Genomic DNA, 25,605 nt, shown 5'->3' with positions numbered 1-25,605 from the left:
TATTTCTTAGCATAGGCATGTTTACAGCTTTATATGTTTATCGTATGATATTAAGACTCAGTTTTTTCCCTAGATTCCTTTTATTATGGTCATAATACTTCCCACCTAATCACTAAATCATACAAATATCTAATCCCTTTAGGAAATGAAGCATCATTTTTTATATTTATTTGTGCAATTTTGTTAATTGTTTATTAAGTAATAATTATTATAATATATTTATATTTATTTGTATAATAACTTTGATGACTAATTAATTATAATCAACTAAAAATGATGGAAATCACAAAATTACAATTAATCTATTATTGAACGGGTTTTTTTCGAACATAAAATTATTCATATTTCACTTTTTAAATTGTTGAAGGGGGGGGTTGATCTAAAAAAATAAAATAAAATGGAAAAAGGAGTAATTAATAGGAGAGATGTTAATAAAAAATTTCTCCTGGGGGCGTGTAAAGTAATAATACAAGTTTCAGTTGGCAAACTGGAATAGTCTCTATCCCAAGAATCCGTAGCACTGATGGTAGGTAAAAAAAGCAAAAAACTTCATAACTTTATAACATAAGATTGTTATATATGACGCAGGGACGTCTGCAGGGGTGGGGTGTAGATGCTGTAGACCCCCCCCCCCCCAAAAAAAAAAATTGTAATTTTTGCTTGTTACTAGAATTTTAAATATTGATTTGTCAAAAAAAAAAATCATAAAATTAAATTTTTTCTGAGTAGTTATGTATTTTTGAAGTTATTCTCCTACAAATTTTGTATTTAAAAAAAAATTATATTTGATATATAATTGTTGAGATTTTTTTTTCTAAAAATTTTTTTTTGACATTAGCTACGGATTTTTTAAATTTAGGTCAAAAAAATTTCATTTTTAGATTTTTTTTGGAAATTAAATTTTTAAAATTTATTGATTTTAAATAAAAAATCCAAAAATCAGACGCTCCTGTGACGTAAGTTTGCTTATCTATTTTTTTACATATCGGAAGCTCATATTTTGTCCTACCCACCACCTTGATCTTGTACCAGAGAATCTTTTCACCCCAAAGAAACAGAAACAAAGCCTCAAAATCACTTGGTAGGTTACCAATTCTTCCCAGTTATATAAATATTATTCAATCATTTTTTAAAGCTTAATGAAATCTCATTTGAATTCAATAATTCAACACTCAGAGAAGGGATAAGAAGTAGAAACATTGGCTGCTGAATTCGAGATACACTCAGTCCCCAGCATAACACTTTGTCCTTACAATGGCGTCACTTAGCTAACAAATAATTTACAGTGTATTTTGTTGTCAGCCATCGATATTTCTGCTTCTTTCCTCCTAAAAAGGGTTCTGAACATTGATGGGTTGAATTATAGTTAGATGCTTTTATCTCTGAACAATTCTCAACAAAAATTATTCAATATAATTTTTGTTACATATTTTGGAAAAATTGGCTGACAGAGCTACCAAATGATTTTGGAAGAGTTAATATAAAATATAGTTTGAAGCATTAAAATTAGTAGTTATGTGTATTATGTGGGTCCTTATTTAGGTGCTTGATGACGTTACTCAACTTTATTTGTTTAAATAGTTTTGATCTGATGGTCTGAAGGACTGATCCTACGACTGGATATTGATTTCACCGAATTAATAAGGTCTAACAACACAAGTTAAAATCTATCGTCGCGTTTACCTTTCCAACTTTTATACTCTTCGGAAATGATCAAGTATTCAACAGTTACAATCAATGTTATGACCGTCATTGTTGGTCATTTAATTCGTCAACTTGGCCTTGATTCGATCCGGTAGCCACCTCACCAACAGCTATACTTAATATTATAACTTTACAAACACCTGGAATAAATCTTTTATGTACATCTCCATGAATGGAAATGGAAAAAGATATTTCTATTCTATCAGAGGTAAATATTTTTTAAAAGTATCTTTTTGTAAAAGCCTAAATCTACTACAGTCATTAAACTTATATATATTTGATTATAACACAAATGGCACGTATTTAATTAGCATATAATTATATTGGTAACTCACGTTTTATATAGTATTCAAAGTATATTCATAATAATAATAATATTTTAGCTAAAACTATAATTATATAAAAAAGTGTAGTAAGTACATATTAAGTCATGATCTAAAATCTATGTTATGTTATAATTCGTGGTTGGTTGGTTGTTTTTGTTGGCAGCTAAATTTCAGTTTTATTTTATTTATAAAAAAAAAACCTATAACCTATTTTTGGTATGTATTGTCCTTGAGATTTTTTGAGTGTTTTGAAGTAGTAGTAGTAGTCATTGTGAGCTCAAAAAAAAAGTTGGAGCTCAAAAAAAAAAAAAAAAAAAAAAGTAACGAAATTCAAGGACGGATAATAATCTATTTCTTATATGTTTGCATTTTTGAATAAGTATCAAAAAATGGGTTTTTTTACACTATTTGGGCGCGCTGTTTTTGTATATGTATATTATAGGGTTTTCAATCACTAGCGTCATTTTGTCAAATCTCTCAAATAAACTACTATTGTTTCAATCTATTGCGTTTGTTTACTTAACATATTTCATAAATTTGGCATAAATCTTTGTTTAATTATGCCAGATAATAGAAGGGAAAGGCTACAGTTCTATCTAGAGCACTTGTCAGCTTGATGATATTTTTTTTGGACTACATTTACTCTTTTTCATGTAATAATTAGTTTTTCATGATATTCAATTTTAACAGCCTGTGGGACCCAGGCAACCAAGGCCGACTTTAGACAACTGCAATCACTAGGATCGCAGAGAGATCTACACTACTAATAGTCCTCACACCTTGATAGAGAAAGTAAATATTTGATATATATTTTCTTCAAAAGGTAATTTGAGTGCACTAATTCAAATTTTATATTTATCTTTGCTCCATTCTCTGGTCTCACTAATTATGAACTAGCTTGATTTCTACCCAGATTTGGTTTTTGCCCCCGTAGAATCCGTTTTCTATAGGGTTCTGTATTAACAAAGGCCGGCCTAAACCTTGGAGTGGCCCAACTCAAGTGGTTTAGTCAAAAAAGGCGGCAGATAAATATATTTTACAAGAATCCATTAGTAATTCAAAGGAATATTTCAGCTAGACTCTATTTCGTGAAGTCATTAAACCAAAAAATATATTAATCTGCATTTATAATTAAATAACTCTATGATCAGTTTACAAACGCTATTGATCGAAAAAATTGTATTTACTACTTTGATAAAAATAATTTTCCAATTTTCTCATTCTGAATTCCATTCTCGTTCAGTTTTTAAATTTATTATTTTAGTATGTTGGTACACAATTCCACGAGGTATTCTGACACCCTTAGTTTTTCATAAAGATAAGAAAAATTTGACGTCTTTGGGTGTGTTTCTGAATTTTATACTGTTGAAAAGAAAAAAATCAAGTTAGAGGAAAAGTTTTTGAAAAATTGTTTATTCTTCTAAAAAGGTTATTTTATATAAATGCTAAATTTAGAAGAAGAAATAGTCTTTTAAAAGTTTCATAATAATTTTGCCTTAATTGATTTTGTTCTTCCATATTTTTCAAAAATATAAAATCGTTTTATGTGTCAAAAAAAAAAAAAAAATGTAACAATGGATACTTTATAGATATGGGTACCAAAATAATAACAAGTTGAGAGTCGAAGAAGAATTGAATTCGGAATGAGAAAAAAGACTTCTTTTTGATCAAAGCTATTACATAATAATTTATTCTATAAATTATTGGACAAATTTTCACTGTCAATTGGAAAGACATAAATTATTTAGAAAGATATTTATTCTAAGTTTTTGGGTTTTTTATGGAATAATGGTGTAGAAATAAATTAAATTTTTCTAAAAAAAAAAGGCCCTGTGTTCGAAAAAGTATCGTTTAAGGCTCGAAACACAACTTTTGTTTTTTTGTTAGGTTCATACTTTTTAATATTGTGTGGGTTTGAGAAACAAATATTTTAAGCGTACAGTGTACTGAGATAGCTAGTGGCAGTTACAAAAAATATTGAAGTTTTCATTTTTTAGAAAAATTTAATTTGCAAGTTTTTTAAATGAACAAACCAACAAATAAGGAAACGAAAAAAACACACACCATTTCAATTCCATTTGAATCAATATAAAAAAATATAAAACAAAAATGTCAACAAACATTGATTAATAAAAAAATCAAACATATGCTAAAAAGAATAAATTAACATAATTTGTTCAATTTGAGGGTCCTATACTTATATTTCTAATTTGGTTCACTATGTTTTGGCGAAATTCCATTAGTTGTTCCTCCATAAGAATACGAGAAGTATAATGAGGTTGCGTTCTGGATAATAATTCATTTCTTCCGCTCCGTTTTACATTGAATGTTATCTCCTAGATCCTTTCCTGGTATATGCTCCTCCGAGGGTTTTTGCTTGTAGTACTCTTGACTAACCTGTAACATAAGAATTGGCCACCTGAAGGAAGATTTTTCCAAATTGTGATACGTTCAGAAGGAATAGCAGCCGCAGGGGGAATGGAAAAGAGAGAACAAATTTATATTTAGGGTTGTGACTTGAAATCAATTTTAAGTAGTAGAAGCTAAATTCTCCTTTTATTTGCTTGTAAATAATATGAAGGTTTTGCTAATTCTAATCGTTATATTTGCACATAGTGTTGTATAAATCTTTATTTAGAGCAAAGGACATAATTCCAGCCCTGTCTATGTCTAGACTCACTTGGGGGCCCTTGAAGTAGGTAAAATAGATCCATTGGGACATTTTCCCTAACCTTTTTTTAGTTGTTTTGTTATATAGGGACTTGTTAACGTCCGGCACAAATTGCCTGCAGATGCGCGGAGCAAGTATCGTAGCAAAACTTAATAAGATTAAAATTTGAAAAATTCAAATTCAAGGCAAGCCTTCTATCCCAAAAAATGTTGTCACGGAGAGTAATTTGCATTTTTACTACAAAAAAGTTTTACTTCCTCTCAGTGTTTAAAATAAGAAATCCTGTCATGTTTTTGACCAAATAGAGAGCTATTCCTGTATGTGGCTATATTTTTACATGAAACAGTCCTTATAATAGAAAATGACTGAGTAAAAATATAATATGTCTGTACTATAATACATTATTATAAAAACAGGAATCTTTTTTTGCAATATATGCCCAATAAGTGGGTTGTTTTTCAATTTTGTTCGAATTTCGATTGTAGCTAGTGTGGAAAATAAAATTACGATTGTAGAATTCTATTGTACTTTGAGGTCACCTTTAGGTTACACATCTCGATCACGTTATAAAAGAAGACAGCAACTCTTTACTTTGTAAATATAGATAACAAAAGACGTTTTTAGTTATTTCGCATAAATTCCCTTTAATAGAATTTTTTTTAAACTATAAAAAGTGTTAAGACAGTTTTTTTCTAAAGTTGATTTATGGAACAGAAAAGGAAAAAAATGTTAAAATTTTTTGAGGATCTGCGTATCATTTCTTTACATTTACAGAAAAGAAAGATCAAAATTTTCTTTTGATATTCTCTCTTTTTGCTCAAAACCAACTTTAGAAAAAAAACTTTATACATATTTTTTATAGGTTGGAGGTCATAGTACATACATTCAAAATAAAGATTAATGCGTTATTTTAATTTTGATTGAGTAAATAAAGAACTTGTGTCTCCTTATAAACTATAAAATGATGTGCTATGGAATTTTGCACAGAACATTTTCTTACCATATCACAACTGTTTCGAATTAGCCTTAATCGAAATTCGAAGAAATTGAAAACAAACTGCCCTAATGGCCCATGCCCTTTATACATCTTTATCTCAAGGTCCCAGTAGTTAAGTACAGGTCGTAGGGCTGGGTTGGACCGATTAAAAGAGGACTGATACAACACTATTTGCAACGAATGCATTACAAAATAGTTTTAGAATTCGAAAGAAAAGGAGAATTGAGTACATTATAGCATTCTATTTTTTTTTTTATGTATAGAGCGTTTTCTATGACGGCACAGATTTTATTCAAAAAGTTGAGAGGGACATCACGTTAAAGGCATTGAAAGAAATATATTTTCTTTATAAAGAAAAACAAAAAAACCAAACGACAAATAATAGAGCCAAGGTTGGTTTGTGGGTGAGTAGCTCTTTTTTTTTTTTCTTTGTATTTTTTTGTTCAACGTAAGAACAATGTTCAACAAAAATAAATAAAAAGAAAAAAATCCAAATATATTTTTTAGTACAAATATGCATCATTTCATAGACATATTAGTCAATATTAGGCCTTATATTCGTACTTGTGGGATGGGATAAGATAGCCGAGAATTGTAGCTATATGTAATTAGTTGGAGTCTTTATTACATTTAACAGACGTATATTAATTACCCTCGAATTGATCTTTTAAATAAAATCTTTGAATATTATTAATCTTTATTGTGACAATTATTTTTGGCAACATTTATTACAATTTGGAGCATTTTCAAAGGAGTTAAAAGAATGATTTGTTAATAAATATGGAGGATAATTTATGTAAGAATACATTTTGATAAAAATCATTTTGGTTTACTTGTGTGTTGAGGGGCAACATTTCAAATGATTTTTAAGGAAAATGAACTGTTGAAACCTTTTTAATTTTTTTTTCAGAAACTAAAATACGGAATAAGGTACAATTTTAACATTTGTTCATTAATAAAAAAATATATGCTTCTAAGAAAATGGTGGACTTCCATCCTTATGACGTCATATAAAAACACTCTATTATATTAATTGGACTATTTATAGTAATGCTATGATTTTTACTTCAATAGACACTGCATAAGTTAGAGATTTCATTCAGCTGTATATTTGTTCGCTCAATTCAAATCTTGATATGTAATATGGATAAGGACAATGAAAGAAAAATGATTTATTTTTATTGTAGGAAAAAGATCCACGAAAAATTACAATCTTTTTTTTTTTTGAAATAGAAAAAAGAAATGATTGTAATCTTATACAGTGAATTTAAATTTCCTACTGGGGGACTTAAATGTTTTTGAACGATTAAAGAGGATTCAGACGCCAAAACGATTGTCTATGACAAAAATGTAATGAAAAAACAAATGGTTACTAGGCCAAAGAGTCTCTGAGGCCAAAGTTTTAAGGGGGAAGATAAGGAAAGTTGTTCGTATTAACCTAAAGATGTAGCCATACCTCTGTGACCCTTTGTTGTTCGAGAAATCATATTACTACTCCCAAGATCTTTTGACAAAAGGGTAACGTAAAATTGATAAAACAATTGGTTGCTAAGGATGTCCGCAGGATTATATTTTGAGGGGGGCTTGTTTTTTGAATTTTTATGAAAGAAGAACAAAAAAAAATTTAGACAAAAATTTCAAAAATCCATTGCTATTCAGAAAAAAATCAAATTGAAAAATTAATTTTTTTCGGAAAAAAATATTAACAAGAAAATTTAAGATATTGTTTTTTTTTTTGAAATTATTTTCAAAAATCTACATAAATTCACAGAAAATTAAATTTTTTCGATAAAACTTTCTAAAATTCACAGCTATTTTCAAAAAATTTGAAAAACGTAATTTTTTAGAATTTTTTTTGAAAAATCTGCAGTTGTTTGCAAAACTTAAATTTTTTGAAAAAAAATTCAAAAATCTATTGCTATTTTCAAAAACTAAATTTTTAAATAACATAGACTGATGATATGACGAAAAAGACGTCGTTGTAGTTGACCAAAACATTCAAATTGTAGTACTCTGTTAAAACATAGAGGGCGCTTCAAATATTTTTATCCTCGATTCTCAATGTATTCTACATTTGATTTGATTTTTCTTTATGGAACTCCTCTGTTTTTATATTCAAGAATGAGTGATTGACGTATAAACAGCTACATTTTCATTGTTTTGGTCGACTTACTTTCGATATAAAAAAAAAATTCCATTGTCTTTTGTCATCTTAAACACTCCGTGGATTTAATATCTATGGAGCCAACTCATAAAAACAGTTGAATGGAAAATACATTTATTTATTCTAGAAACCTGATCGTGTTTGTTGATTTTCTCACTTCTGGAGCAAAAAAATGTAGCCAAATTCTTACCCAGATTTAACTGTAAATGACTTTACTATATAGTACATTCTAGACCGAATCTCCGACAGCAACGTCAATCAGTGGAAGGCCAAGATCATACTTTCATAGATGTAATTGTCTGAGGACATCATCCTTGACAACTGCCATTAAGACCAAAGGCGGGTAAATTGAATAAAATACACCAAATTATATTACTTTGAGATTGTTAAGAAAGTTTAATTAAATACATTTTCTGTTGGGCAAAGTGTTTACGAGTTTGAATCCTTTTAAATCGTCTAAATACATATGAATCACCCTGTAATATATCTATTTACTTAAATGGGATGGATTCTCTGTTAGAAAAAAATTAAATAATAGTATAAAACACTTTCTCCAGACAAGTGAAGAAATAAACTCATACGTGTTTGATATCTAAATATTGGGATTAATTACATGCAAATTCGTATTTGTTAGTAAAAAAAAAATGAAGACACATATACAAAGCTTTCTAATTAATTACTTTACATAAAAATCGACACATCAACTACCAAAATTCCCTATACTACTTATAGACTAATAAACTATATCAATTTATACTAAGGCTTTTTAAAAATTATGAGAAGATATGAAATACACGCAATTTTAAAATGACTCACCCAACCTTACACACAATAAAAAATAATATGTTTATTTCAACAAGTTGTAACTCGTGTGAAAGAATTACCAATCAATAGAAAGTGATGATATGTTTATTTGTCGTGTACAAGTTGTAGCTCGTGTGAACAAATTGTACAGGCTGTAACTCAAAAATGACATGAATAATTTAAAATTAAGAATAAAAAAGTACGAGTGATTAGGATAATGAAATAATTATATATTCCTGGATTAATTATGCAATTTTTGACTTTTTGTAAATAAAAATTATTGATTAATCCGTATTCTATGAAACATTTTTAATTCATAAATCCCAACATTTATAATTTTTTTGTACTTAAAAAAAAGGTTTTTTTCAAATTTTTTCTTTGTCAATTTTTGCATAAAAAAAACAATTCCTCAAAGTTGTCAAAAATTTGTCAAATGGCAATCCGACCCCCAAAAATATTTTAATCACAGCCTTGGTGAGAACAATTCTAGTCCAAATCCAAGACGAGTCACAAGTGTCCATTTCTATACCTTGTACAAAACCCCAATCGTTGTACACAACATTCTATAAAGATACATTTTTGATACGGAGCATTTTTTTTTTGGTTCAGTTTCAAGTTAATTTTTTAGACAGATTTTTTCTTTGAGATAAGTCCAGGCTAAACTTCTTTAACCCTTTGGTTTTTCAATGTCGCATAAATTCAACATTGGTAACTGAACTTGTTTTTAAACCGACTTTTTTTTTGTTGGATAGCTAAGATTTCAAACTATACTTCATATTTTATAATGATTCATCGAAAAAGTAGCTTTCATGAAAAAATACAAAAAATCCTAAACCTTTTTTAAATATAGGAAATCAAACAAAACCAAGATGCTACAAATAAATTGGGTAAATCTTTAAAGGCTTATAACGAATGAATTAGAAAGAATAGAACCATAAATTTCTTATTATTTGAAGGCTACATTTACTGGCATTCAATTGTTCATAATAAGATCCACCTCTGTTGATAACCTTGGCCACACGCCGCAAGAAACTCTGACAGACCCCACGACCTGTTCTATTTCTAGCTTTGCTTTTTACTGTTTATGATTTTGCACTCTTAATTCCCATTCCCTGGATAGATGGAAGAAAGTACACCTTTTCAACAAGACAGTGAACCGGACAACAAGGCAGACAATATGCAAATTGTCTTGGCCACAAAATGTACCATTACCCCTATCATGACAAAGCTGGATCTGCACGAGGTCGCCCAGGGAATTAATGGTCAAGAAATGAATAATAATGAAACTGTTAAGGAAAAGAAAATTCATTCTTCAGATTACCAATTCCAAAAATACAGGCTATCTAAAAAAAGTCATAGGATTTAAGTAACTAGAAAAGAGTGCTCCATAATTTTACCTAACAAGAGGATGAGTTATTATTTTTTACAAACATAATTAATGTTAGTACCATACTACATTCCATAAAAAATAATACTTTCAGATAATTTACGGGGTTGAAAGAGTTGATGGATTTTTAAACGCAAAACCAAGTACATTATACATTGAATGAGTAAAATTATTATTTAATTTATTTTTGAAAAAGACAGACGAAAAAAAAAACAAACAAAAAACCTTTATAGATACAACGAAGTATTAAAATGGAATGTAGCAATTCCAATTGAACACTTTAACCTTCCATTAATATGACTTTCTATACATTTTTTATTTCGGCACACTTTGTTTCTAGAAAGAGAAAGCCATCATCAGAGACATAATTGTATCTCTTATCTCTCTTATCAATGAAATGGTTGTTGTTGCTATTATGAGCTGCGGCAAAATGGATGATTTGATTTTTTTTTTCAAAATATTTCATTTCTATCCTTTGCAAATAGAGAGAAAAAGAGGACGTATATCAATATAAAAACAATCTTGAATACAACATTCACATTCCCTCCCTTATGAATACTTGTACACTTCAACGACATTTTCATACCATTATTTACTTTTCCTTTAGATATTATCTAATGAAGGAACTTTAGTCTAACAAAAGAGTTATTATTTTGTTAAGTATGTAAACAAAAGTTTGGGAGCCATAACTGCACTACCACGCTAAAAGGGCCGTAGTGGCATTTTTGGACATCCTCTGTTATTGAAGGAAATGTGATTTTGTAGAAGCCTTTAAAAAGTGCTTAATCACGTTATTATCTTGTGAAGTTCTTTAATCAAATCTATTATAGTGCTACCCCTAGTTATGTTTAGCTGGTCAATATATGTTCGAGGATCTAGGAAATTATAGGGCCGTCCGTGGGGGATGAGCTGGAGAGGCTGTAGCCACCCAAATAACAAAAAAAAAAAAAAATTGAATTTTTTTATATACAAAAATGTAATTTTTCAAATTTATGACAAAAAAAATTTAATTCTTCAAATTTTTTTCCAAAAAATTAATTTTTGGTGAACAGCTGTGAATTTAAAATTTTTTTTCCAAAAAATTTAATTTTTTGTATTTGAAATTTTTTTTTCTACAAATTTAAGATCAAAATACTTTTTCTAAAAATGTAATAATTGCATTTTGTTTCAAAAAATTGAATTTTTCGCAAACACTTGTAGATTTTTGAAATGCAATCTAAAACACTTAAAGCTTTTTTGTAATCGACTCTGGAATTTTGAATTTTTTTTCAAAAAACTTTAATATTTGAAATTTTTTTTGGAATTTTTTTTCCAAAAATGTATTTTTTTTGGAAACAGCTTGAGATTTTGGAATTTTTTATCCAAAAAATTTAGTATTTGAATTTATTTTTGTGAAGAACTGTAGATTTAAAAAAATAACTAATTTTTTGTAAACAGCTATTGATTTTGAATTTAGTGCCAAATTTTTTTAATATTTGGATTTAAAAATAAAAAAAAATATATATATATCGAAGGGACGTCCCTAAATTGAGTCCTTTTTTCATCGTCTTTGCAATTGAGTATGTAGTTGTTTCTTTTAGACATGCTAATTATTCAGTAATTAGAGGTTTTTGAACATGAATTTAATTTCGTCTCACCGTTAGTTATTTAAAAATTTATATATATCTTACTGTTAATACATATAAAATTCATAAAAAGTCTCACGAAAATTGATTTGTAACTTTATCTGTACTCCTTATAATAAAATCCTTCTATTTATAAATACATTCTGTGTGTGACCTCAGCCTTTCAAACTTTAATGGCCTTTTTACAGTTAACGAATATAACCAGTAATAAAAATCCGGTGTGTTTTTTAGCTGGCCTATTTTTTTTTTTTTTTTTTTGAATTGTTAGTATAAAGAGTTAATTTTATTTTCCATAGCAGTTGTCACTTTTACTAAATTCTTGAGTAGTGAACATCCTTTCCTAAAGAGATTATATTATATTAAAGCCTGATTGAACATTCGTGAGTGTACATAAAAGACGGAGCATAACCCTGAAGGTTTGTTGCAAAGTTATGATTTTAAGTTTTTGTTGGCCCCCATACCCCCCCCCAGTAGAATTGAGGATCGCTATCGAATTAATAATAGTACTTTTCATTGTTAGTATTCTTTTTTTCCTTCTTCTCTTGTCACAGCTGATCGAATGAAACGTCATGAGCATGATTGTTTCTCTCTTCCTAAACATTCTTCCAATCCTCAGGGTTACCATCCTGATTTTTGGTTTCTTTTTTTATATGCCCATTCTACGTTCTATAAGCCTACAACAAGGCTTTACTAACATCAATGTGTAACTTTTTCAGGAATCCTTCACACAAACAAACAAAGCGATGCGAAAAAAATTGAAATAACATTTTTCAACTTTGTTGCCGGAGATAGTTATAATCGTTTTATGAGTGGTTTAATTTTTCTATAATTTTAAGCAATTAGTCGTTTTCTTCTTCTTTTATTACCATTTTTTCTAATTAGAGAATAAAACTTTTCATATTATTACCTACAAAAAAGGTTGATAATGATACAAAGGGCGACAGTGGAATTTTCCACGATCAAGAAGCAAAACCAAAGAATAATGAATAATATTATTGAAAAACTTTTAACAATTAATCTTGACAGTAATTATTTAATATGCCCGCCTTCAGTAGCTGTCACAGCCTCCACACGAAGTAGGAACTTGACACAAGTTGCCACGTTATAATTTGTAGACATGTTGACCCAGTCCTTCTTGATACTGATCGTGAGATCTTGCACATTTATGTGGATGCCTTCTCAACCTGGATCTCTAAGACGCTCCACACACTGAAGTAGAGGGGATTGAGATAAGGGCTAGTTAATTTTCTCCCAGAAGTAAGCAAAGTGCTCCTTGCTTTCTGTTTCTTCAAGGCCGTATGACAGGGGATACCATCTTGGGTCCAAACATAGTTGTTTTCAGGATAGTTAGCCTTCTGCCAGGGTATGATTTTCCACCTCAGGACCTTATAATGAGCCTCAGTCCCGATTTGGGACTTTGGGCTTGAATAACAAGGGATCCAACTTCTTCCCATCGGAGGGCACAACTACCATGCACATCGTTTAGGCCGGATGTTTTCCCGGAAGGTGCCCTAGACTTCCTCACGTGATGCTACCTAAATCTGTCGTTTTTGCAGTTCAAAACCTGGTGGACTATGAAGATCAGTTCGTCTGAAAAGATCGTCACATATGACCGATGACTCTTCAAGTAATTAAGAACTTTTTTTATCTCTCAAGCATTAAGGCCTTTATCCTGTCCTGACAAAGCTCTTATGTCCGAGGTCATCATTAAATGCCCTCCTAATGGTCATCTCGTCTACGTTGAACTCATCAGCCAAGTGGTGCATTGATGCTCTTAGATTTTCCTTGATCTTCGCCCCTAGGTACTTGAGAAATGTTTCTTTTTATCTCCGTTCAAACCATTTCCTACAATTTCTGCCTTCCTTATAACTCCTTTCCAATTATCTTGGCCACCCTGATGTTCCGGACTGTCCTCACGGTCATGCTGACAATGTCTTAAATACTTTTTTGATGAACATGCGTCTCGAGAAGATCCGAAACATTATGCCTCTTTGATTCCTGTTCACTCCTATTTTTTTAGTCCAATTTTGATCAAATTAAAACGATGGGCAAAAAAAAACAAAAACACATGTGTCGGAGCATTGCTTGAGATGTAACATATAACCTTAATTAGCGCACAAAATATATTTTAATGGCGTGGAAAATTTCCCTGTCGCACTCTGTAGGATCGGGGGATTACCTTTTTTTTTCTTTGCTTCTCGAGCAAAGCTAGAAAACAAGGTTGCAAAATAAATACATACGTGTTTTAGTACACAATAAGGAGTACTCTAACCACCACTTACTGTGTTGAGATATTTCCATATATTCAAAATGCCTTTTCTCATAAAAAATACTGTTTTCAGCATGTTTATGTGGAGGTGGACTTATCTAGATAAAAAGAGATGCTTCATTCTCTATAAATAATATTTTCTTATTTGAAATAGAATCAAGTATTAAGCAACAGCTTAATCAGTTTAAGATCTGAAAGATCCCTAGTTTCTTTTTTATGATTTAAAAGTAGCCTAAACCGATTCGGGTCTGGTATCTTTTCGGGTTATACAAGTTCACTTATACCGTATGTGGGGAATTTAAAGCCGGCTTCCAGATACCTTCTATCTCTAAAAGGGCGAAAGAAGAAAAATACAAAAAAAAAGGGTGGGTTTCAATCTTTAAATACAAATGCACGGGTGTCGTCTTTTTTAATTATTTATTTGTGCTTGGATTTGGGAAAGTTCCTCTATTAATATTTATCAATAAATGGAAACTATCAATACTTTGACAAAGATCCCCAAACGGCACCGAGACAATTATGACAACTTCATCTCGTCGAACTTTTGGGCTCAAAACATGCAAGATCTCAACCTCATATATTTTTTTTTGTGTTGGGCAAAATCGGACCACAATCCAACCCAAACCCCTACAACACCAAATACAACTGATCAAGAAGAAATTCCAGGATTTGCCGAGTAATCCTCAGCACTGGCTACACAGCAGGCGATATATGAAAGGGGTATTTTTGCAGAAACCGAGATAAGGTGATTACAGCTTGGCAAAATCTTTTAGGCCAATCACTCCCCCAAACTACATAGTTAAGGGTCTTAAAATAATTGTACAATGGAAAGTTGAAGAAGTAAATCCGGCATTGTCCCTATACAAAGGGCCTATCAACCGACACGGCCATATCACAAGCAACATATGTACTTGATCAAAAATCTATTTAAAAGCAACAATACAAAAAGTTTTGTATATCACTGGTACTTTTGACTATATACAATTCGTCTCAGCTGATATAGCAATGGCAAAGCTGGGAATACCAGAGTGAATCAGATTTTGGTATAGAGTTCTTCTTACCACTCAAACAGTCTCAGCTGAACTAAAAAGTGAAAAAAAATCAACGTCAATCCTCCATGAAGGAGTATATTCTTTACGCTTGTATGTGTAGAGTAAGCTACAACACATTTAACTGACTGTTTCGAGAGAAAATTGCAGGAGAGATAGCTTGTGCATCCTGTATTTATAATGAGAGACAAAGTTGTTATTTTACATAACTTTATGTTATTATAAAGTATTGGAGTTATCCAATTTAATAGACAATTCTTCAACTTAGAGCAAATATTAAGAAGCGATGCCCACCATTAAATATCAATTAAAGTGATCAATAATTTACGCAGCATAGTTTTATTATGAAGGGAAAAAATGGAAGGGTTGAGACAAGAAGCAGTAACCCATAGGCCACCGTAGGGTAGAGTCAATTGTAATTTTTTTTACTATCCGATGTATATACAAATATCCATTGTTTTTCACGTTTTATGCTAAATTCAGAAACATATGAACATACATGAAATACCTTGGAGTAATTTAAATTTCAATGTTCCCAGTAGCAACAAAAAATAGAGTAGGCTGGTGTGTGAAAGGCAGTGATGCTAATCTGTAACATGTTTTTAGCTCGTCCATTTTTTTTTTTTTGAGTTGGCGGCATTAAAAATGAATTTTCTTTTCTAAAGCTATTATAATTACAGCATGCACCAGGATATTGACATTTAATATTGTTATTTAAGCCTTAAGCAATGAAAATGTCCATTACACCTTTCAACCTTTAAAAGTTTGGCCTTTAAAGGCTTTTTTAAATAAGTTCTATGTGTATAAATAAGATTCAATGCATTATTTCGACATGAAAAAACTTAATAGATGAAAAATCAAAGTAAATAACAAATTGATACAAACAATTTTTTACTATTTTAAAAGTGAATTATTTATTACTTTGTCCGGAATATAATTGATAAGAAAAGTAACACATCGGCCAATAAGTACCAGGCTTAGATAGGAAAACAACATTTTTTGCCAAAATTCATTTTTATTCATCAATATAACCTCTTTTTAGAATGATACAATAATTTCAACGTTTGTCTAGCTTTTCGAGAGCACGGCTGTAGAACCATTTATCAAACCTCCAAAATATGCTTCAGTTTCGACAATCACTTCCTCATCTGAGCCAAATCTCTTTCCACAGAGCATATTTTTGAGTTCTGTACAGTGACAATAGTCCCTGGGGGAGGGTGTGTGTGTGTGTTCAGATATGGAGAATTTGGTGGGTGCAGTAGCAATTCCAAAACCCAATTCGACCAATTTTGCGGCTGTTTTTATTGAATTGTGACACGGTGCATTGTCTTGGTGATGGAGTACCTATTTCTTCTTCAAATGAGATCTTTTCTGTGTAATTTCAGCCTTCAAATAATCTAACAAACTGATATAATAGTCGCTGTTGATTATTTTTCCATGTTCCAAGTAGTTAATGAGTAAAATATCATCCAAAATACAGAGGCCGTGACTTTCCCAGCCGATGTTTGAACCTTTTGGACAGCTTTCTCCGTCTGCACACCACTCAACAGAATGCCGTTTTGATTCTAGAGTGCTGTGGTGAATCCATATTTCATCTATTGTGATGTACCGACGCAAAAACTCCTTCTCACTTTTCGTGAACATCTCCAAACAGCTCTTTGAATCATTTGCTTGTTGTTGCTTTTGCTTTGGTATGAGTAAGCGCGACATATATTTGGAAAACAGCCTTTTCATACTCAAATGTTCGTGTATGATGGTGTAAATACTACTTTTTGATAACTTCAGAGTGTCAGTTATCTCTTGCAACTTCAAATTGCCATTACCATTCATGATTTTCAGCTTTTTTTCAATGTTTTCCAGAATAACCCCCTCATTTGGCCGACCAGGGCGTTCAGCATCATTGGTTTCTATACGACCACCTCATTTGATGTTTGTTTCGATGCACCAGAGTCAGGATACCATTTTTCAAGCCAAGCTTTGGCTTGAACGGGGTTTTCCCCTATTAAAAAGCAGTGATAAATCGACACCAGAAGTTGCTTTTTAATCAATCGTTTTTAAGAATTTTGATGTTTTGAATATTTGTACTACCGAAAAATATTTTGTTAGTGTCGCCATCTGGTAGCTAGGGCATGGAGTTATCGACCTATGTGTTATATAACCACCAAAGAATTGAGTAAAATGAAGTACCTTAGTAAATATATCCGATATTTGAATTAAATAAAAAAAATGTCGGTAAAAAAAGGTCGATTTTATTTGATTTTTGGTCGATTTAGTTTGTAATATTTATTAGGAAATTTAAACATAATCTTGTTATGTTGCGTTTATATAGACTACAATAGTATTTTGAAAGGGGAAATTTGAATCCTTTATCAGTTTATAACATTGAATAAATCAATTATTTTGAAGATTAAGCATCTATAATCATGTTTTAATCCCCTAACACATAAATTCTTAATTGTTTTGCTTTAAATTATAAGTTATAAACTGATAAAGGATTCAAATTTCCTCCCAGAATATTATGGTAATCTTTATTGACACAACATAACCAGCCTATTATATTGAATATTCTGTATAAATATCAAAGAAAAAATTTATTATTTGTTATCAAAAGAAAGTAATGAATAATTCATTTTTAAAATGCTGAAATGTTTGTATCAAATTTTAATTTACTTTGATTTTGATTTATATAGTTCTTTCATGCCAAAATATGACACTCAACCATAGTTATAGCCTTAAAACTTGATTTAAAAAAGGGTTTAAAGGCCCAATTTGTAAAAGTAGGAAGTTTTAATGGGTCATATTTGTGTTAAATAACAAAGTAAATGTGGGGTTCAGCCTGCAGATCTCCATAACCTTCATTTTGTTCCCTAGTTTTATTTTATAATTCCTGAGAAGTGAACTTGTTTATACTAAATATAACCTATCATGATATATGCGAAACCAGATTGAAAACTTGCATGTGTCCATAAAAGACTAAAGATTTGTTGCGTAATTATAATTGACAGTCATTGTTTGACTCAGAGTAGGGTTAAGGACCGACTCCCGATCAATTCTAGTCTCTGTCTTTGTTCATTTCCTTCTTCCCTCGTCAAAGATGCTACCAATTTCATCACTGCCAAAGAGTGTTTCTTTTTTGTGTGTTTGGTGGGCTTTTCATCCTTGCCATCCTTCCATGTCAGTTTTACAAGCTTTAGCTATTAATTTTATATTTGCAAAATTAATTATAATTGAAAAATAATCTCAAAGTTTCAATTAAAAAAAGAAGGTCAGTCACACTCATTTGACCCCATTGATTTTGTGTTCCTGAATTTTGGTACATAATGACAAATATGGGTACTTTTTTGAAAACAAACTATAGATTATTTTCATTTTCAGACCTTTACATCCATTTTTATGCTAAATTTAGTGATATTAAATTTTGAAAAAGTCAATTAAAAAAAAAAGAATTTTCTAATTTTTATTTGCTATGGGGGGAAAATGGGAATAGCAATATCTTAACTCGAAGAAACAAGTAACCCGAGAAGTTTGCTGTTTATGTATTAAACGGAGAATGATGATTAAAAAGATTAAAGGATGTGAAACAATTTTTAATGTACATTAGATATATTATTGACAAAGTCATATATTCATTCGTTATAAATTAGCACAGTTTGTCTTGATCAACTAATTGAGATAAGGAATGCATTTTTATCACTTTCAAAATTATATGATTTAATGTATTGAATGAGTTTATAAAAAATCTCTACCTAAGTTTTTTTTAGAGTTTGAGTAACTTTAATTTGGTTGATTTTTTTCTCTTATATTTTTTTTTAAAGCGTATTTTGGCCCAAAAACGTATAATCAATTATATATATTTGATGAAGCGTATACAGTTTGATGGATCATAATATGGACTACATTTAAGTATTTAAAAGACCATTTTATAATATGTGAAACTAAAGAGATATAGTAAATGGAACTGAAGAGTTGTAAATAGAGAACTAAAATGCAGACATTTGACCTCACCCTACCTTAGATGTTCGGAAATTAGTTTTTGCTGAGCTTTTGAATTTACAATCTTATTTATTTCTAAAATTGAAAAGTAAACAGAAAGCTTCAAATTAGTTAAATATAAGCCAATTATAATTATTGGTAAACCCTCCCATGGAAATGTTGCTTGTTTGTACAATTCCTTCTTGGTGCAGAAAATCAATACTTTCTACAGAAATAATGAATAATTTTGAAGTTCTCCTTCAAAAATTGAAAAGGAAGAAGAAAAAAATGCAATGTCTTAAGATGACTTGGTAGTTGGCAATTACAACGATTGAAACATTTCATTTAATGATGGAGACACGTCGTTTCCTTTATGTATTTATTTTCTTACCTTTACTCCAACAAGAACCCCCCAAAAAAGGCCCAAAATCAGTTAGTGGGGATGAGCACATTTCACTTTCTAACCATAGAGTTATTACTAATGTTGGATCAATCTAAGATAAAATTTGTCCAAACTAGGAAATGCCCTTATTGGTCTTTTATGATAACTAGACCAGCTGAAATGTTGTAGTTACAGACTACGTCATTTGTTAAGGACCACAAGACTGAAAGACCTATTAATTGGTCCTCAGTACCCTTGAATAGTCAAAAAGGTTGGACGGACTAAAAAAGAAGGACTGAAAAGGGGACATGGAGCCCTGATTAGGGAATTATTCCGAGGACCGATCCATCACTAGCTTTTACTCTATAGATTTTTGGTAATTGTTCACGATTACTCAGAAAAGTAATTTGAATTTAACGTTCATAATACTGAACAGTCAAAAATAATAAATTTTGATTAGTGGAATTAGAATGAGCGATTGTTAAGCAGTGAATAAATAACAACAATCATTCGATAACAATTTCATGATTGGGAAGAATTGGCAGACGACCAACAGATTTTGGGCCTTTTATGGGAGAAAAGTTGTGTGTTACATTAAAGATAACGCTGTTGGGAAGGTTGAGACATTGGATTGAGTATAACTACAAATATACATGTCTTTAAAAGACATCGAAATGACTGACGTACCCCAAATATATATATTTTTTAAATAGTACATTAATTTGCCGAATTTCTAATTAAATTAATAATTTTTGTTCTTTTTATAATTAAACCTTATTTTTCTTACACTAATTCGTGCATACATTTCTTTTGACAAGATAAAACTATTCTTTTTTTTGTTACACAAAAAAAACAAAGAAAAAAAAATCCCTTTCACAAATTTAATATCTTAATAAAAAAGTATTTATGAATGTAATTTTCTTATTTTTTCATTTAAAAAAAATTAGAAAGCAAGTTATAAACAATACATCATGCATAATTCCTTCACTTGAATACTTTTCAAAGTGTCTCAAAAATATTCGCTTTTTAAATTTTGGTCATAACTACCTATCAAAAGTTGTTCCTTACTACATCAACATACTCTTCCAAGTGTCAGTCCCATTAGGAATTACTTTTTATTCCCTCTTAAACAACCTCAACTCTCTAAAGGGAAAGGAGAAAATTGGAAAAACAAAACAAAAAAATATGGTAGTTAGCTTTCCCAGCCTTCTCTTTTTTTTTTGCTACTGACTATTCATTATTATTTAGAGAATAGTAATCAGTTACTATAAACATTGAATTGATAACCTTATCAATTACCAAGTATTAACATGTCATAAATTTATGTATTAAATGCAAATGTCTGTGTGTCCTGGATTCATGGCCATACCAATGAATTGATATTCCTAAAAATTTTATGTATCTTCTTAAAGCTCAAAAGATTATAATGGTTATAATTTTTTGTGGCCTTTAAGGCCATAATGTACATGAAATAGCCTTTTTCTCAAAAAAACAAATAATGATTAAGAAACGACTACATAAGTTAGAAGATAAAATAAAGACCGTCAAATTATATTAATTATTCTCTCAGAACCTTCGTGTATATCTTTGCATACTTTTTTCTTAAGGAGATTATAAGGCTTGGAGAAGAAAAAAAAAGTAAAGAATATGAAAGAAATGATTTTTGAGCATAATATGGAAGTTGAGCAAACGACAGTTCAACGGTCGGCGCTTGAAAATTTTTTCTTTTCTAAACCTTAAAATTTCTTTTTTTTTTAAAAAGATGCAAAGATACATCAAAACTTATGCAAGCATTATTTTTTTTTTTTTTTTTTTGTAGCAGAAGAATTCTTAATTAATATTAAGTTCTGAATGTCCCGAGCAATGCCGGGGAAATCTAATTTAGTTCATATGAAACTCCAAAAAGAAAGCCATGATTTCCTTTTTAAAAAAACCCAGAACTTAATAAAGTCCTTATTTGATTGTATGCTGTGATTTGTCAACAGGGTGTTTGTAAAAGCTTAAAAACCTTGTAAAAGTTTTAAAAATGAAAAGTTTATGAAACGATATGTTCATTTTTGGTTGCACTTATTTTGACTGGTGTTCAAAATAATTATACCATATTTATGCAGAAACTGCTTTAAATTCAAATGCTTCCATCTTACTTATTTTTAATATAAGTTTTAACCATAAAATAATTATAACTGATATGATTTTAAATAGGTTTCAAATATTTTTAATTTCACCCAAAGTGTATTATTAAGGACAATATGACCAATATACACTTTAAAAAACACAAATAAATTGTAGGTAATCCACAATGAAATCAAACTTTTAGCGTAAAAATCAACAGTTGAAGAATTCTTTGAAGCAGTTTAGCCATGTTATATTCCTTTCAAATGGTCTTTTTAAAAACGAAACAAAAAAATCAATTCAAACTAGCACCTTTAAACATTCAATTCAATTTCATAACCCCTCAAAACTTTGCAGATAAGATATTATTTGAAAAAGAGGAGAGTGATCTCACCTCTATCAATTGATCGAATAATTTTCAACGTAAGATTAGACAATCATTAGAGTTTCTATGCTATATTTCTATTTATATATGTTAATAGTAACTTTTTGTTTCAGGAGGTAATGTATTTGATGACAAAGAAGTTCCTCTCCATAATACCTTCTACGTTTATCCTGTAGAATACTATTCTAAACAGTGACAAACTCACAAAGTTCCACCACATAATGAGACCTTCCATTTGCTTTCATGATCTTCCAAAGTGCTAATTGTCCAAATGTAGAAAAAAGTCCAGATTCCTCTCCTCTTTGATTTACGAATTTTATTTCATTATTATTAAAAGGTTGCGATATTTGAATTTTAACTATCCGCTAAAGCTGTCTTCAATTTTTGGAGTTGGAAAGACAAAGTCTGACGTGTGATCAAACTTATAAATAGATAATGTACCCATATTTTTATTAAAGGCAAGAGTTTGAAAATTAAATAATATCTTACGGCAAACTCAAATTCTATAAGAAATGACACATTCTTCCTTTTTATACGAACAAAGTTACATCTTTTATTTCATAACTATTTATATAAGAAAAAGTGCCTCCTTGTGTCATGTTAAATAATTTTAAGAAAAATAAAATATTAAATAATTTTAATAGATTTAAAGGAAAAAAGGGGCGGAAAAAAAAAGAAAAGTATTTTTACAAAAAAATTATAATCTTTCATTATTAAAGAGTTTTTTTATATGTTGTAGTTCAATTTTTGATAAGAAGCTTCCTTAACTTTTTCCTTTTAATTTTTTAAAAAGAAATTTTTTGTTCTTCTACCTTTCTCTTTGTTAATATAGTTATTATTTATACAATAAATTAAAATAAAGATCAAAGGTCGATTGTTAAAGAAATAAAATTAATGCGTAGAATAATAACTAAACAAAATATAGATTACAAACATACTAAACCAAAGGCAGTAATGTACTTATATATACTGTAAAATGATTGATTGCATAATGCAAAATCCTTCAAAATGGTGTACATTTGTAGAAATTATTACCTTGAGTCTGTTGGGTAAGGTACAATTGTAAGAACGGACCACCTTAATGAGAATTTTGTCCAAATCTCTAATTAGGGAAGCTTTTTGTACATCCAAATTTGAATGGGGTTTGATTACTGATTCTGTCCTCCAAAATGGAGCATATTTCAAAATCCATCAGATTAAAATCAGACCGGATGGAGGCTAAAAGTGATTGCTTCAAAATCTTGGAAAATAAGTGTGGCACCTTTTTTGCATCATATTGGATGTGTTAGAAGAAATGTAAATGAATCTTCCCGTAAGTGGAAATATATCGATGTCTAGAGATCTTTCTCAAAGATTGTTAATACTGAGCTCTGAGAGCACAAAGAAGTTCAGCTAATGGCACCCTATAGCCTCACTGACTCTGATGTATCCTTTTCAATATATCCTATTGAACAAATCAGATCCTTTTTTGTTCCAACCTAATTATTTTGTGATTTGAATGTTATTTCAGCAAAAAAAAAAATTATTGATTCGTTCTGATAATCTGAACAAACAGGGAAGCAACCTCCCTGTATAAAAGAAGCTCTATTTTTTCAATGGATTTTCTTCCAAACTCATCCGCCGATTTTAGTTAATCATAAATGAAAGCTCCATACAAATTATAAAGATATATAAGTATAATTGGCTTTGATGTGAATAACAGACTCGAATCGACCTCAGAAGCGGGAACCAGTTTTGATGACAGACTCCTTTTGCTGATTCCGGAGTTCCTCCTGGATTCTGGACATCAATTCAGATTTGGTGTTACCTGGAGGGAGGGGGGTCTGTTTGTGTGTCGCTCAAATGGGCAAAATACAAAAAAGTCCATAGAATTGAGGTCCTGTGAGTTCGGAAGACAAACACTGGGGCCAATAAAGTCAAAAATTTGCCAAACAAGGCATCACAGCGTGGCTTCAGACTCTTCTAATTCATATTTTTCGGTTTCAATCTATTATCTGGATCCACTATTCTGATTTAAGAGTATAACAGATTTAAGTTGGTAAGACGTTATTGTAGGTCCATGCAGATCGATATTTTTGAAGACCGATTCAAACCTAATTTTTATTTGAGACGGGTAGAGACTGTCTTTCTTTAAAGGAACAAATTAGTTCGATCTACTAAAAATCATAGAGGTCTCAGACCGGTCTCGGATTTTTGGAAAGAATCCTAACACTAATGTTGTTCTATATTTTGTTATTGTTGTTTTATGATAAAAAAAACAAAAAATAGAGTTGAAAGTGTAGGGATTCAAACAAAGTATACTTTTATACAAATAAATCTGTATGTCTTTCTCTCCCTCTTAACTTCAAAGAAAACTATTTACATATTATAATAAAAAAATCACAGAATTTTGTATCTATATCATTTTGTTTGAGTTTATTGAAAGTTAGAGTATGTAGATTTAAACCCCAATAGCAAACACAAAATTGGAAAATGAACAACCTATTGCTTATAGAACAATGTGCTCAAAAAAGTTATTCTTCAGGAAATCTGTATGCGTGAGCTTGGATGACGGTTTCTCCCTGATAAGGAAATATTTATTTGGTTATGAGTTATGATCTTCGGAATCCTCGTGAGTATATATTTAAACAGAATTATAACATTTGGGGTAATAGTTCCCGGGCTTTAAACAAAGATAGTGTATTTATTTAAATTCGCCTCTTTTTCAGTTAGAACCAACTTTCAAAAGACAGCTGTCAAAATTTCATGACAATTTGTTTTTTAGTATGTGAGCTATTGTGCTAAGTCTTACGCTACTTTTGCTAGTCACAAAACAATGAGTCAAAATGGTTTCGTCTAAAAAATGCATTACATCTGTCTACGTAAGTAATGCGGGAGAATGGGTTTAATGGTTTTTAATGAGCACAACAAAAATATTCCATCATTCGACTTCCTTGCCCCAATTTTACAAACATAAACAAAAAGTATTATAATATTAGTTTTTTGACGACTAATGTCGTAGAAGGAGGATAAAAGAAAAAGGGTATGTATGACCCCTCCTTGACACGAGAAAGGGTTGAGAAAATTGTCAATCTTGTTCCTTGGTCCAAGGTCTAGAAGCTCAAGGATAAGAACAAGAGTAGAAAGAGAAAATATGGAAGCGGTGAGAACAGCAAAGTTTTCTGACTCACGTCACAACTGTCATTGACAGCTTCAACTAAAAATTGGTAGCAACGAGTTCTTGGAGGTCATGAAAACAACGGTTTTGCTATAGCACAAGGCCAAATACCTTCATGGGAGCGCTATGTTTTCCAAAAAGAAACTGCACCTGGACACAAGGGCGAAAAGACACTGAAATGGTGTTAACACACCTTTGTTGAATTTTAACAATTTTCGATGTGATTTCCATCATGATTAGACTCTAATCCAATAAAATAGTCAATTTGAATTTTTTTTGAACGGAGGACCTGTACAACTCTCCATTACAATGACCTCATATTTTTTTTTTTTGAGGCAACAAAATCATAAATTCGATATACAATATCCAATATATCAAAATGTACCTATAGGAATTTTTTCAACCATCAAAATAGATAACTATAGGAATCAATTAATCTTAAATATCTTTCAAAAATTGAAATCTACTGAAAGACAATAATATGTCTGGTAAAAAGAAATACATTATTTTTCCAATAGATAGATTAGTAATCTGGTTTTCGCAATGAATCAATCTGATTGGCTTAAAGTAGATAGCCTATTGCCTTGAAATTACTTTTAAC

General features: G+C 30.3%; 1 protein-coding gene across 1 annotated transcript in view; it reads right to left on the bottom strand.

The window, feature by feature from the left end:
• Positions 1-1,934: 1,934 nt before the first annotated feature.
• Positions 1,935-25,605, bottom strand: part of LOC121130504 (uncharacterized) — a 287,422-nt gene continuing 263,751 nt past the window's right edge. The window contains exon 14 of the mRNA XM_071893689.1: positions 1,935-4,427. Within this exon, the coding sequence (XP_071749790.1) occupies positions 4,329-4,427 (99 nt within the window). The 3' untranslated portion in view covers positions 1,935-4,328. The remainder of the gene's footprint in view (positions 4,428-25,605) is intronic.

Source organism: Lepeophtheirus salmonis, chromosome Z (assembly GCF_016086655.4).
Source record: "Lepeophtheirus salmonis chromosome Z, UVic_Lsal_1.4, whole genome shotgun sequence".
Taxonomy (NCBI): Eukaryota; Metazoa; Arthropoda; class Copepoda; order Siphonostomatoida; family Caligidae; genus Lepeophtheirus; species Lepeophtheirus salmonis.
The sequence above is the reverse complement of the archived record's forward strand: the minus strand, read 5'-3'. Positions and strand labels throughout refer to the sequence as shown.